This window comes from Colletotrichum scovillei, assembly GCF_011075155.1.
Source record: "Colletotrichum scovillei strain TJNH1 chromosome Unknown Contig00009, whole genome shotgun sequence".
Lineage (NCBI taxonomy): Eukaryota > Fungi > Ascomycota > Sordariomycetes > Glomerellales > Glomerellaceae > Colletotrichum > Colletotrichum scovillei.
In genome coordinates, this window is record NW_023336267.1 from 749,300 (window position 1) to 764,584 (window position 15,285).

Here is a 15,285-nt window from a genome sequence, read left to right on the forward strand (position 1 = left end):
GCTCATGGTGTGAGGTGAATCAATGATACCTCTGTTGCTGCTTCACTTGACGTTGATAGTTGGACTTTGAAGTCGACCATCCGAAGTCGGATGCACGGTTCACCCCCAAAGTAGAGTGGTTGGTCATGAGAGCTTCACTGGCCATCTGATGATGATATCCAAACACTGAATAGTGAGTAGCGAGTTGAGCAAAAGTCGGGTGAGTAAGCCTTTTGACTTTGGCGACGTAGCTGCCCAAGAAGTGCAAGGTTCACTGTCAGAAGTGCCCGAGGGCGTCGGCAGAAAGAACAAGAGACAGAGACGGCATCGGAACCCCGGATGTTGCAGTGATGGGCGTATCGAGGGGGCTATCTCATTCATGGGTAGGGCAGCTTGAAACATGGACTGGTGGGAGGCATGACGGGCGCCCGAGCTCTCTGACGGCAACCTTGCCGGATGATGCGTCTGATATCGGTTCGGGGCATAGACGGAAAACAAGCAACGGGAATATGCGGGCGTGTGTCTCTTCTTACAAGCATGAATAGCTCATGTGAGGTTGAAATATCGTTAAAGAAGACGGTTATCTGCACGGTAACCTTCGCAAGAAGAGGATTGCTGAAAAAGGGGACTGAGTTGCAGGGCGAGCTGCGAACGAGCCAGGCGATTGCGGGACATCAGAAGTCAATCGGTGGCGGGACATTCCACCACCTTACGGATACTTAGGTACTTACAGATAATTAGCGTTGTGGCATTAGGAGGAAGGAGCCACCTCATCCCTCCCAAATCAATCTTTCAGCGCACCCGATTGCGTAGCCCAGGGAAGTATGTCGCTGCAAGTTCCCGTCAGGTAGCAGATAGACAGGCATTTGGGCAGGTACCGCCAATGTACCGTGGAGTCGATGCGGGACCGAGATGGTAGAGGCGTTGAACATTGAATTATGTGAATGACCAGACTCGACGACTGTTGCTGGAGAAGAACGATGGAAAAGACTAACATTTGTTCTTTTAAGTGATTCAAATCGATATAAGTAACAGAAACATCTTCTCCAGCCACACTGATGGTGAAGTGGCGGCGCTATCAGGCTTAGCTCGGGACTGACGCTAACAGGAGCCCCAGACTCGACGGTCGAAATACTTCCCACCCCCAATCATTCAGCGGGACCAAAGGCTGCCCTGGCAGCAAGCTACCCCCAAGGACAGACAGACTCCAGCACACGTCCACCCGTTCCCCTTCTGGCTTGCATCACGACACGACCTCGAAATCCCACCTCAACCTCATTCAACTCCCTTCCGAGCGTATTGTCCCCCCCATCGCACTGCCACGCCGCCCTCCCGATTCCGATTGCGCGACGACCATGTAAATGGTTCCTCCCACTGCATTGCGAACACCCTCATGATTGCTCCATTCCACTGCGACGGGACCGCCCTACCGAGCAGCCATGGACAACAGGGCCCAACGATTCGAGGATGAGAAGCGGCGCATTATCGAGAGCTGCTTCATCAAGAAGGATGTAGACGGATCGTGTGCGTTGAACCCCGATGTCGCTGGAACTTCTCATTTAAGAAGTCTGCTTCATATGCGTATGGTACTGACCCTTGCTTCCATCGATAGTGCTCGAGACATACATCACCCACATTCGAATCACCGAGTACTCGTCCCATCCGACCTCTCCTCCGCCGCCTCAAGCACGAACACCCGAATCACAGAAACCCCGCGTAATCGTCGTTGCAGTACGAAAAAGTGGCCGAGTGCGTATGCACAAGACGAAAGAGAACGCCAACGGCTCCTTCTCAATTGGAAAGACATGGAACCTCGACGACCTCTCCGCCATCGAGTCCTTCACGGGGCCGCCGGCTAACCCGACCTTCCGTGAATGGGCTGGCGATACTGGCTTCATCGTCACCATCGGAAAGCCCTACTTCTGGAATGCGCAGTCGGATAAGGAAAAGAAGTTCTTCATTGCCAGCCTGGTTAAGATCTATGGCAAATACACGGGAGGCAAGGTCCCTGAGCTATCGGGCTTCGACCAGGCCGAGATGGCCCAAATCCTGAGAAACGAACGACGACCACCCCCTCCTCCACAGGCTGCCTTCCGACCCCCCGCAATGCCCGATGCTGCTTCTAGTCAGACCAGCCTCGGCGCTCCGAATGCGCCCTCCAACTATGGCACTCCCTCACCTGGCCCGCCAGGACCTCGCCGACCACCCCCTCTCAATGGAATGGCGAACAATTCACCAGCGGGAAGCATGGCATCTTCGTTCTCGCAGGAACCCCCTACGCTGCGAAGATTCGGGAACAAGAGCCAGGAATCTTTCTCGCCATCCCTGGGAGGCAGGAGCGACGATACGGGAAGCATGCCGCCGCGCTCACGAAATGGCATGCCTGGGCAAGGGGCCTTTGGTAGGTTCGGTGAGCCAGGTCAAGAGCCTGGACTGGGACCACCTCCGCCAATCTCCGAAGAAGGCAGACCACCAGAGAGGAAGAGGCCACCGATGGACCCGGCAAGGCCCCAGGGACAGGGCTTCAACGACAGAGACCTGGTTCCTGCGCCTTTAGTGAGCCCGGGGATGCGACGAGATCAAGTTGCCCCTCCCCCGAGGAGTACAGCCAGGAAGAACTCTCTTTCGCAGAGGTCAGATGGAGGTTCTTACAGGGACAACCGACCAGTCACACCCCTTACGCCTGGAGACCCGGGCGCACCAGACGTTCCTCTCGCACTCAGAACCCCAACAAGAAATGGGGCAACACCCACAAGACAGCCTCCTCCTATTGTCTCTCCGCCGCCTGAAATCCCTGTTCCCCCTGCCCCGGTTTCTCCCATCGTGCAGAGTCCGCCTCCCGCCCCTCCACCAGCGACTGTAGCTGCGGCTGAGGAAACCATACCGGAGGAGCCTCCGGCTGTTGAGCCTATCCCTGAGCCCGAGGCTCCCGTGGAACAAGAAGATGAGAGTCGGCCAGGTTTGGGACCGATGATCAAAGCAAAGAAATCCAAGAATGACCTTGCTGGTGTGCTCTGGAAGGCTGCCTCCGCTGCCTCAGCTTTCAAGCCTCGGCCTGGTGGTGCTGGTGAAAGACTTCGACAGCTTGCCACAAAGAGCACTGAACCTGCCGAAGGAATCACAACAGTTTTCCAACCTCCGCCACGGCCTGCCTCTTCTGACGGCCCCAAAGTCACATCCCCAGAACCTGCAGTCGAAGAGACGGCTGCACCTGCGGAGCCTCCCAAGCGCACATCTGGTGTGCCTGAGGTCAAGGTCACTGTGCCTAATTCTAGTCGACCATCAAGCTTGCAGCCCTCGATTCAGGAAGTTATTAGCGTGAAGAAGCCAGAGGAATCCGCAACCAAGGAGGAGAACAGCAAGTCGATAGTTGCCGGTAACGACGCCAAGTATCTTGCATCTCTTGGTATTGACCCCACAGTCTTGGATAACAAGAGCGGCGAATTCACAAAGTGGCTCGACTACTTTGGCTGGGTTCCTGGTGAGCAGATGAGATCTCGTAACGTGGAAGAGATGAGGACAGACCTTGAGCGAGAGCTCAACAAAGCACAAGCCGGCGGCTGGCTAGCCCGGTTCCAAGAAGAGGATGATCGTGTCGAGGCTATCAAACGCGGCATTGATCTGGCAGTCGCCGAGTGTGAAGAAATGGAGAATCTTCTGACGCTGTACAGCGTTGAACTTTCGGTAGGTTGCTTCGTAAACTTTCCAAAACTGTTGCTGACCAGAGACAGACTCTTTCTGATGATATTGCATACATTGAAGCCCAAGGCCAGGGTCTCCAGGTGCAAACTGCTAACCAGAAGCTGCTCAAGAAGGAGCTTGAGTCTCTTCTCGAGACAACCACTATTACTTCTGCTGATCTGAACGCCTTGAGAGCGGCACCACTGGAAGATCTGAACGGCCTTGAGGATATCGAAATGTCTCTAGTCACTCTCTACAAGGCCATGATCAAGATCGATCCCACATTACTAGGGGGCGAACCACGAAAGAGCGAAGATATTGGCGGAGAAGTTGATCAAGCCGTGGGTCTCGAGAACACCGACTATGGCAAGATGAGAATCGTTCAGGAGAAGAAGGAGATGTACCGACAAGAAAGCGCTGTCTTCTCGCGACGGTTGGTCGGCTACATGGCCCAGCAGTTCGATGTAGCCTACAACGAAGTCAACAGAGCGCTTCGCGAAGCTCTTTCAAGAAAAGTGGATTCTCGCCATCACGACACCGGTCGGGACATGTTGTGGAAGTACAGTCCTTTGGTCAAATACGCCAAGGATGTCGACCCCGCCAACTGGGATCGCATGATCCAGGTCTACCAAGATAAGAGCCACCCGGTCTATAAGAACGAATTCCGTCAGGTCTTGGAAGCGTGGAAGCGCAATGCGCGCAAGATGACCGCTGACGAAACATCCGAGCTCCTGTTTACATTTGAAGTCGAAAAGCAACAGGAAGGCAGAGCGACCACTGTCAGGAAGCTTACCGTCAAGCGCAGTCAAACATTGGCCAAGAGTCTGCGTTCGCCCATCGATACCAGCAGTAGGACGAACCTGAAAGAGTCGGGCGAGAACCGAAGCCTTCCTTACGAGGTATTTGGGCAGGTACTGGACGACCTTCTGCCGTTAGTTGAGATGGAGCAGAATTTCATCATCGACTTCTTCCACGCCACCACACTGGAACAATCAGACTTCCCGGACCTGGTCGCAGCCAGCAGGCCGGTAGATCGGAGAGGCGGCGACTTGCGTCGCCATCGTTTGATGGAGCCTGACCGCGATCTTGCTCGACGTGTTACTAAGGGTATGGAGGTGATTTTCATCTTCCTCGAGACAGAGATTGCCAAGCTCATTGAATGGGTTGTCCAAGCCGATCCTTTGTAAGTTGACTCCGAATCCATCTCATCGTCATAACATACTGACCAGATGCTTCAGACAAGGTGCTGGTGTCTTGGCCGTTCTCGAGCGGAACCTGTTGGATATCCAACAATCCAACCAAGACTTCCTCAACGCTCTTCTCCAGAAACTCCACGGTATCTTGGAGTCCCGATTTAAGAAATTCGTCGACGAGCAGATCCGCGCCATCGAGGAGACTAAGGTCAAGATTAATAAGCGCAAGGGCGTTATTTCGTTCATTCGCGTCTTCCCTCAGTTCTCCAATGCCGTGGAAAACATTCTCTCGGGTATCGACCCTAACCTAGCCGTGCGCAAGACGGTTGACCGCGAGTACGATCGTATCCTCAAGTCCATGTTCGACTCCCTCAAGATTATTGCCCGCGAGAACCCCGCAGTCAGCGTCGGTGCGGCAGGTGCGGATCCAGAAGACAAGGAGGCTCTCAACTTCCACATTCTGCTCATCGAAAATATGAACCACTTCCTCGAGGAGATCAACACGCACGGCCTCAATGTCCTCGAAGACTGGCGTGAGGCTGCGACAGGCGAGATGAATGAGCACATGAACCTGTACCTGAACGCCGTGATGCGGCGCCCCCTCGGCAAGCTTCTCGAGTACGTCGAGAACATCGAGGGCCAACTGCAGTCGGGCAAGCCCGGCTCGAGCATCGCTTCGCAGCCCTCCAATTCCAAGTCCACCTTCCACAAGGTCTTGGCAACGTACGACTCGCGCGAGGTCCGCAAGGGTATCGAGACGTTGCGCAAGCGCGTCGAGAAGCACTTTGGCGACGCGGACGACCCTGCTCTCAGCCAGAAGCTCGTGATCAAGGTGCTCCGCGAGTGCGAACGCTTCTACGGCGAAGTGGAGCTGCGCATTAGCCGCATCACCGCCGACGTCTACAGCGGAGACGTCCTGTTTGAGTGGCCCCGCGCCGAGGTCAAGTCTGGCTTCCGCTAGAGGCATATGCTGCTTGGCCTGAGAGCTGGGACCTATTAATTTGATGCCGATACTGCTGCCACAAGAAAGCAAGCCAATCGCAGCATCAACTTTTGTCGAATTGCCTTTTTCCTCCCAAGAACTCCCATCCTGTTTAAGTTGCTTCCTGGCACAAAGGAGGAGAGCATTGCATTGCGGGAGGACGGGTTTGTGTCAAGTGTACCCGCAACTGCTTACCCTGACTTTTTATTTTCTTCTCAAGATACCTTTCTACGAGCAAGAGAAGATGAGGAAATTTGGAGACCAGAGAGAAGGGGAGGGGGATCATGTTGTTTCTATAGGCGGCAGAAGGGCAACGGCTATCTTTGGAGGCGACGTTTTTGGAAGGCCACTTGATCCGAGAGAGAGGCATCTTCGGTTTCCATGGATGGGGGTGGACAACAGAGCCTTTGTATTGCGCGCAAATAGGAGAGGGGACATTAGATTCCCGTGATGAAATGAGAGAGACCTTTACGCCGTGTAACCTCTTCCCTGATGAACACTTCTTAATTCCTCGTGTCGAGCAACTTGTCAACGTGTGCAACACACGGCGGGAACAGCATGATCACGTTTCACTGACACAAGAGGCATGACAATGTTGTCACAAATCAATTTTGACCATTCTATCAACGGGGTCCCCTTGGCACGTCACAAACCAGCAGGCTTCAGACGGGTCTGGTCATGGACCCTTAGAAACAGTGCCGAAACAAGAGAGAAATGCCTCGAGGCCATAACAGGGAGGCAAGCCGAAAAGCACGTCTGACGCCTAACGAACCTGCCATGCAAAGTCGGGTGGAGGGGCTTCTCTTCAATGTGTGTTGTTACCCTCGCCCTTCAGTCCACCTCACCCAAAACTGGTGTTCCCTGACCCAGACCGTTCCATCCATAAAATCTTTATTGTTGAAAGAATACCATCGCCCGATGTGCAATGCTTGTTGATGTATTTCATACCACAGTCATGTAAATGTGGCGACATTCGCTGAGATGACCAACTCGGCCATCTGGTTCGCTATCTGTTTTTTTCTGTTTTCGGTTTCCTGGAATTCGCTGAGTCGGTGACAGAGACAGCGTCTATGACAGGTGGAAAGCTCCCTGGCCTTCCTTGATGGCAGTAGAGAGCTGTTTGCGCATGGCTTCGATGTTGGTGTAGTCGGGTAGTTTGAGGTAGTTCACACACGTCATGACACTGGGGAGATAATCGTCAGACGTGTAGGGGTGTTCACTTGGCTTGCAGACGACCGTGAACATGGGCGTCAAGCTCTTGAATCCTATTGTTCATGTTAGTCTCGGCTACATGGGACTAGTCGATGAACGGAGGAGAAACGTACCTCCAATGGGGAGCTTGGGGCTGCCCGTGGTGAATTGCAGGAAATCACGGCGCTCGGGAGCCGATAGCTCGCTCATCGTCTGCAGCAGGTTCTTGACGGTCTTGCTGTCCATGTTGTAGCCGTGGTCCGCCTTGATCGAATCCATGAGTGCTAGCGAGGATGTCAGTATATCATTAGCCGAACACACGAGGAAGCACTTACTTTCGAGAGACCAGTCCTCGTCAACCCGGCCAAACAAAGTTACCAGCTCATCGGGGGTGAATGCGCTTAACGCAGAGTAGGGGAAGACTTGGGAGAAACCGGTGCGGAAGGCGTCTACCTGGCGGCGAACACCAGTGCCCAGGGTCATGTCAATGACACGCTCAAGGTACGAGTCCACGTTATCAATGGTGACCCGAATTTGTCCACCGTTGGGCGTCAGCTCGATCTCTGGGAACCCAGGAAGCGTGAAATCCAGGCACAGGTCGTCCAGCTTGACACCGTCAATAACAATATCCTCTGTATCGGCAACCTTTTGAGCAGGCGTTCGTGAAGGGTCTTCATCGATTTCCTTCTTGGCCACGGCGAACTTCTTAATGGTCTTCAGAGACCTGGCCAAGCCGGGGTCGACGACCTTAACTGCGCCGAGTGATGGCTTCACGCCAGGTGCCGATGAACCATCTCCAATGCGGAAGAAGGTGGGGTTGAAGTTCAGATCAATGATGCGAGAATCGATCATTGAGCGAGCAACAAACTTGCCGAGAGTCTTGAATAGTTGCAGAATACGTTCCCCATTGGGCGCAGTGGCTTCATCGTCGCTGAGCGGCCGAGGGAAAAGTCCACTCGCTCCAGAGATGTACTCTTCCGACTCGTTCGAATCCATCTCTCTCCACAGCTTAAGCTTTTTCTTGGAGAACTCTCTCGACACCGTCGAGTAGAACTCAAGTGTCGGACCCAAGCCGGTTCCGACTTCCTCAAAGTATTCAACCTCGAGAATGCTCTGAGACGCGCCATACAGCTCCATTACTTTCAAGGCCGACTCCAAGATCTTGGATCTGGAAATGCGAACCTTCTGGCGCTGCAAACGACCCAAAAATGGTCTATCGTCGCGGCGATCGCGACGCGAGTCGTCCGCAGAGTGGGCGTTCTGCCACCGAGTCATCGAGCGCGCATAACCGAATGAGGTCGACTGCAAGAACAAGTGCCTGGTCTCAAAGGGGAAGAGGAAAGGGTACAGTCGTGCAAGGTCTTCCACCCAACTTGGGAGGCAATTGCTCGCGACGATCAAAGGCTCTTCAAGCTGTCTATTGAGCTTCGCCGTCAATTTGGTGTTGACGAACTGTGATAGGGGCTCGACATTCAGACGAACAGCATCTTTCTCGCTGTTCTCAACCATGACATCTTCGATGTTGGCGTTCAAGTCGTGAAGAATGTTGAGAAGGCGAAGGATAGAGGCTGTCGAAGGGTGCTTGGCGAGAGATGCCGGAACGTTTCCTTCGCCATTCTCCTCCGTAGTGGCCTGAGCATTGGAACTGAACGAAAGGGTCTCCGCGGGGGGTGGACCAGGGGCACGTCGGAACTTGATTGGGTGCACTGCAGACCAGACACTTCGGCTAAAGTGCTCATCAGAATTGGCGGCCGAGGTGTGGACGGCACGGTAAATTGTAGTCTCGCTCGTAATCACCTTATTGTCGAGAGTGAACTGGATATGCCAGTCCTGTGGCACCGCTTGGATGGCTGCAGCGTAAGACATCGGCCTCGATGAGGTTGCCGGCGTGGGAGTGCTTTGTGCCGCAGGAGGGGGCAGAAGAGCACTAGAACGAGTAGGCAGAGAACTCTGCGATGGCGTGGGCACCCTGGTCCCGTCATCCTTCCGTGCGGTGACCTTTCCACCAGCAGCGATTTCCATGTTGACAGCGCCAGGCTCGGGACCGGGAGATTCGCTCATATCCTCGTCCAAGTCACCTACAATAGCGTCCAATGCACTGCTTCCGCCAATCTCTTCGTCGTCAGACAGCTGCTTCTCGTCTGCACACTCGAGGGCATTCTCCAGGTCGTCTTCTTCAGGAGGTGGTCTGGACGGCACTGGGCTATCTGCGGCCGACGCCGCGCTACGACGGGTAGATCTCCTCAAAACGCCCTTGTCTCTGGTGCTGGAGGAGGTATCTGGAGTGGCCGCACTCTCCGACTGAGGTGTTGACTTCGACTTCGTCTTGCGGAGAGAACGCGAGCCGCTGGGCGTAGGCACGCTGGGGGGTGGTGGAATCGGACTTGACCCAGACGCTGCCGATGCGCGCTCCGCAAGTCTAGCTGCCGCATGACTAAGTGGCAAACCAGCAGAGCCTGCCAACGACGCGAGGGCCCTCGAGAGATTGTCGGCCCGCCTTGAGGAGCCACGTGGCCGTTCCGACAGGCTGATTCTGGGTCTCAGGTAGTCATCGAGAGACTTGAAAGTCGCGATGGCGTGAATCGAAACCATTATGTTTCTATATGACTTTGGTATAGACTCGTCATCAGCCACAAGCCTGAGCCGAATCTGCTTCGCGAGCATGGACGCTGCACTACTGCGATTGCCATCGAAGGTATTTTGATGAACAGTGATGACCTCGAAATGCTCAGATCTACTCAGCAAATCTTGAAGTTTGTGAACCATGACACTGAAGGGAGTCGCAGGTGAATCAGCAGTGGCGGTCTTGGGCTTGGACTTGACGCTGTAGCCCATGAAGACCTGCAAGAAGTCCGCCTGGGCAGTGCGGGCTAAATCCTCATCGGGATTGCTGAAAACTTCCAAAAGCACCCTTACGAGTCCAGAAGCCAGAAGCTCTGCGCTGGTGACACTTTCGAGGACGTCGGCGTCGAAGGACGAGGCCAGCTTCTTGAACAACTCTATGCCGTTTTCAGGCGAAAGATTACCCGCCGATCTGTTGAGGTAGAAGGCTTCAATCTCTCCAGCAAGATCTGATAGATTGGTGAGAATCTTAGTCGCCTTCTTCTTCATGGCCTTGCCGTGCTTCTCGGTCTCGTGACTCTCCAAGAACTTTTTGGCAACCTCACGAATCCTGCTTCGCATCGATGGAACGTCTGACAGGAAGTGTTGAGGCGGCCCGTCGAGCGACATTGTTGAGCCGCGTGAGCTAACCGGCGACCCAGAAATGTCGTCCGGATGAGGCTCGTTCTCATTGTCCTCTTCATTTTCCTCGTCATCCGACTCTTCATGTTCTTCATCGTCTTCCGACTCTTCATTGTCTGAAGATTGATCACCAGAATCTGCTGCGGCCTGCTGCTCTGCGGTGTGGGACTCCTGTGAGCCGGCCGGCTCTGGCGCTGGGGGCGGCGTGTGCTCCTCGATGGCTAGTTTGGTGATTTCCGAAATGACACCTTCGCGGTAGAGCTGATACCGGTAAACATCTTCCAAGCGACTGAGAAGGAGTTCTGTGGCTTGAAGTGCCAGCATCACCAATGAGGGATGGTCCTGTTGAGATAGAATCGAAGCCAGAAAGGAAGCATAAGACACTGTCTTCAGCGCTTCGCTAAGAATTTCCTCGTCGAGGTTTGAAAGCATCTTCAGCTGCGCTGTGAGCACCTTTTGACGAACGTTGAGGTTAACCGTGCTCGAAAAGGCGTCGGTCAAGGTCGGGAAAAGAATAAGAGCAAAGCGGCGAACTTCGGACTTGCAGCTGTCGAGTAGTTCGATTCTCTTGTCGTTTGGTGACTTGCGCGTCTTTCCAGCTGCTGTGGAGGAAGGAGTGATGGGTTCCGCCGCGTTCATCTCCACGAAGTCGCCATATGAGGGGTCGGCGTTGCGAGGCAGGCTAGGTAGGAGCTCGCAAATGACATTAAGCGTCTCGATAATCTGCTCCTTTGGTCGATGGATCAAGGCCTGCATGATGACAACGCTGTCCAACTTGGAGGCAACGTCTTCTGTACCGCTGGGCGGAGAAACACCGGTAAGGATTTGGTACAGTGTCTCCACGATGTTGAGCTTGAACAAGTCCGCCGAAAGCTGGGGGCTTGCACGAGCCGTAAAGGCCAGCACTCGCAGGAATTGCGTGTGGATATCGGCTCCAATGAGATTAGTGGTGCCAGGCACAAGCAGCCTCAACACGGCCTTCAGCAGGTCGACACTGACGAGTTCTTCCAGCTTTGCAGACTGGTACTTGAAGCTCTCCACAATGCCAGAGACACAGATGGAAGCCTTTTCGACCACTCGCTGGTCGCTGCTGCCCAAGACATTGAGAAGTGTGGGCATGACATCTCGAATGACCGGGAAGGAATCTTCGGGAATGTTTCGACAGCAATTTGCAGCGGTGGTGACGGCTGTTCTCTGTGTGCTTGTTGCGAAGAAATCCAAGTAAGATAAGCAGGCGGTCAAGCCACCTTCTCGGACAATGCTGGACGGATACTCTGCAGAGATCTTTTCGAGGGTGCTCAGGGCTTGCTCGGCAAGGTCGATAAAGGAAATCTCGAGCAGCTTTTGGCAGAGCACTGGGACAGCCCCTCCGTAAACAACGTTGGCCACACTGGCGGGCAATGCCTCCATCAAATTTGCCAGGCAACGGCAGGCGAGCAGCATGAGTTCGGGATTCTCTTCGCCCGTAATCTCATTGGGTTGCATCAGAGTCACCAATTCCTTGACGAAGGCATCAGGTGAAAAGTGACCTGACAAGTTATCCTCGTTGGAAACCAACAAGATTTCAGACAGCTCTTGCAGGGCGATCAGCTGCACTGATGGGTCATCTTTTTGACGCAGGCTGTTGAGAAGATCTCGCAGGCGGGACGAAATACCCGTCATCATGCCTGTCAAGGCCCGCAAGGTACTTGACAAGCCACCGGGACCTCCAGGACCTCCGAATCCCCCAAAGGGATCATCGTCTACGTCGTCATCGTATCGCTGACCCTCATCGTCGTCATCGTTTTCGTCACTGTCATCGTCGTCCTGATGTTCGGGAGGAGGCGGTGGGGGCGGGAGAGGAAGAGACTCCTTTTCAGTGTCATCTGTGCCCGTCATTGCGGTATCGGGATCCGCGTTGTTTGCAGCATTCCGTTTCGTCTTGCGGGAAGAGCTGGATGTGTTGGCGGAAGGATCTGCTTATGCCAAATCAGTATTATGCTTCAGAATATCAGACTAGAGGCAACTGGGGGTTACCTAGGGTGCCGGTGGCAGTCCTCTTGCTTCGGCTGCTACTGGATTTGCGGCTTGAAGATGCCGAGGGTGCGGTGTTCTCTGATGCGTTCGCAGGATCGGCGGAAATGCTAACAAGTACAGTCAGCTTTGAAGAATGTCCAGCTCCGGCTCATGGGATTCCTTACTCTGGGCTCGACATGGCGACGGTAGATTTGCCCTTTCTCTTGGAGCGAGGCGGGACAGGCGGCTGAGTAGGGAGCTGGGACGGTGGAACAGCTTCGGCTACCTTTTGACGCTTTGATCGCCTGGAGGAAGCTGATGCAGACTGCTGTGGTCCAGGAGTAGGGCTGGTAGCTTGTGTTGAAGCCTTTCGTTTCCGCGAGGCTGAGGTGGGAGGGTTTGGAGGACTGGAGCTCGGTGGTGCAGGGGCGGCCGCTGCGGGATCGGCGCTTGCAGCGGGTTGTGTCGATGAAGCCGCGAGACTCGCCGCTTGCCGGGCAGAAGATCTGGTAATTCTGGGAGACATGAGTGACTGGTTTTTAGGAGGCATGCCGACCGAAGAACGGAAGGCGAGAAAACGAAGGTAAGGATCAAGTCAAATGTGCCGAGGCCAAGATGTCGGTGGCCTCGTGTGTGTCCGCAACGAACGTCAGATGTGTGTGTGTGTGGTGTGTGTGGGCGTAGTGGATGTGGATGTACAGTGTACTAGACACAACGAGAGAGGTAAAGCATGTAATGAATTGCTGGGGTGGTGGAGGGAGGGGTCTGCTAGCACTGGCTCGAAGCTGACCAAGCGGGAGGACGAGAGTAAGGAAGTGAAGGAGAAAAAAAGTATCGGATCGAGGACGAAGAAGTGTCGAGGAGGAGATAATCCAGACTCGATGAAGAGAGGATGAAGGAGCGGTGCGATGCAGCCGTGTTTCAATGGTTGGAAAGCAGGCGTCTCTCTGTGTCTTTTTTTTTTTCCTGAGGTGCTCTAGAGGTACGGTGCGGTGGTGCCTGGCAGGGTGTGTACGGTGCGGTTGCGGTGTAGTGAGGTAGGGCGGTACGGTAGGTATAGTGACCCGACCCGCTTAAGTTCGAGATCCCGCCGTTCGGGTACCAAAGGTGAGGTAGCTTCAGGCGGAGGAAGAGGAGGAGAACGAAGGTGAGGCGGATCCTGAGGTCGAAAGAGTGCCCTTTTTTGTGCCTTTTTTGGACTTGAGGATCGAGAGAGACAAACGAAGGAGATGAAGGTGAAGGAAGCAGCAGCGAGGCAGAGGTAGGTAGACCAGACCGAGAGAAGGCGGCAGGCAGGCAGGCACGAGACGAGTTGGCTGTCGCCGGAAACTACCCCACGGCACCTGGACGTTGTACCTGTTGCTCCTGCCTCTCTGCCTCGCGTCTGCTCCTTCTCTTGCTCTCTCTCTCTCTCACACAGAAATATTCTGCGCACCTGTCGCCCGAGGTTGATTCTTGCTGCTTTCTCTTCTCTTGTATGTGCTCTTCTTCTTCTTGTTCTCGTTCCTCTTCACTCTCGAGTCTCTGTGTCTCGCTCTCATACACACACGAACCACACACACACGCTCTGCCTCTTTCGACTCTCTCCTTTGTCTCCGCAGAGCATAAAACAATGTATTGGGATTCGGAACGAAACACGACAAATACGGGTGAAATGACAACCACCTACCGCTGGGAAGACGATGTCGAAGCTAGGGTGGGCGAGCCCGAACCGGAAGACGATGTCGTCGGCGTAGACGGGAGGCGCGCGGGGGGATCGAGGTCGACTACCGATCTGGAGCGCTGGTTTGCAGAGGCGATTCGTTCTGCCATGGATTACGCCATGAGGCAGGTCAGCTCGAGGGTTGCTGGCGATTAGGCGTTGTGGTGTCTTGATGTTATCAGCGCCGTCGGGAAATTGCCAAAAGATACGATGGCGTTGCGAGGTTGGTCCGAATCAACGGATCAGACAATACGATCTCGTTGCGTTGAGAGTCATCGATATTGATGGCCTGATCTATCCTTCGAGTCGCTTATCGTCGTCGTCGTCGTTGTCGTCGCAGGAGAAGAGATTCGTTGGCGATGTGGAAGGTTGGGGAGATGTATGGATGGGTTTTGGAACCAGACGAGGTTATGCAGCGCCAAAGCAGCACGGGAGAGGAAGAAGGTGTTGGGTCTGACTGATGGATGCCCTGGGCCGTGGCCGGCGAACGGGACAGACACACCACCCGTTGCTGCTAACAGTTTAACAAGCACCACGCCGCACGCCGCACGCCACACGCACCACCACCACGCACAACACGCACAAGGACTCAAGGACCAGGCCACACTCACATGGCCAACATGCTCCAAGCGGCTCTGATATCGCTGTTCCAGTCCACTTTTTTGCTCCAAACCTAGCCACTGGGGGGATACGGAGTATTGGGCCCGCCAACTCAACATGAGCAGCCACGAGGGGGGAATCCCTGCGGTAAGGCCCATGCTTATGATGCTGCGGATACAGACGTAGGTATTGCGTTCCCCATTGTCGATACCTTACCACGCTTACCTGTGATACTAATCAATACGGGCAGAACTATGTCATGGAACGGTCCCTCTCCTGTCACGTCTACCGTCTGGCTCCGTCCCAACCTCGAACCGCGCCAACGCCAATCATGTACGTGCCGTCGTCCGTCACCCGTCACAAGCCTCCCTATTCCATCCCAGGCCAGGCCTACTAGGTGTTGTCTTCAAATGTGCAATCCGTACAGCGTCATGGCAGTAGTGTCTGACCGTGCTGGAACAACGTTTGGCAGCTCGACCCCGCCCTACCATCACTATCTATCCCCAGTCTCTCAGGTGCTGACCTTGCACTAAGGTACTTATAGCCAAAACAGCTTCCCGTCGCATTAAAGCCGCTTGTCATTACGGAGCCACGTTTCCGTTTACGCATCCACACCTTGCCCAGTGCGCTCCAAATACTGACGGAGCTGATTCAAGTTTGGGTGGGGAGACGGCATTCCTACCTTTTCTTGCGCCATCAGGGTCGACCAATGCTCCTAT

At 54.4% G+C, this 15,285-nt stretch overlaps 2 protein-coding genes across 2 annotated transcripts; one reads left to right on the forward strand and one right to left on the reverse strand.

Annotated features, from left to right (window-relative positions):
- Window positions 1–1,152: 1,152 nt before the first annotated feature.
- HER10_EVM0003912 (exocyst complex component Sec3) lies at window positions 1,153–6,299 on the forward strand. The gene is made up of 4 exons (XM_035473573.1): window positions 1,153–1,503; window positions 1,592–3,663; window positions 3,711–4,843; window positions 4,899–6,299. The coding sequence occupies exons 1-4, from the start codon at window positions 1,419–1,421 to the stop codon at window positions 5,812–5,814; spliced, it is 4,206 nt and encodes a 1,401-aa protein (XP_035329151.1). The 5' UTR covers window positions 1,153–1,418; the 3' UTR covers window positions 5,815–6,299.
- A 134-nt stretch (window positions 6,300–6,433) lies between these two features.
- HER10_EVM0002419 (HECT-domain-containing protein) lies at window positions 6,434–14,436 on the reverse strand. The gene is made up of 6 exons (XM_035482892.1): window positions 13,934–14,436; window positions 12,450–12,779; window positions 12,286–12,392; window positions 7,362–12,227; window positions 7,161–7,310; window positions 6,434–7,100 (listed from the first exon to the last, which is right to left on the reverse strand). The coding sequence occupies exons 1-6, from the start codon at window positions 14,074–14,076 to the stop codon at window positions 6,904–6,906; spliced, it is 5,793 nt and encodes a 1,930-aa protein (XP_035328987.1). The 5' UTR covers window positions 14,077–14,436; the 3' UTR covers window positions 6,434–6,903.
- Between the last annotated feature and the right edge of the window lie 849 nt (window positions 14,437–15,285).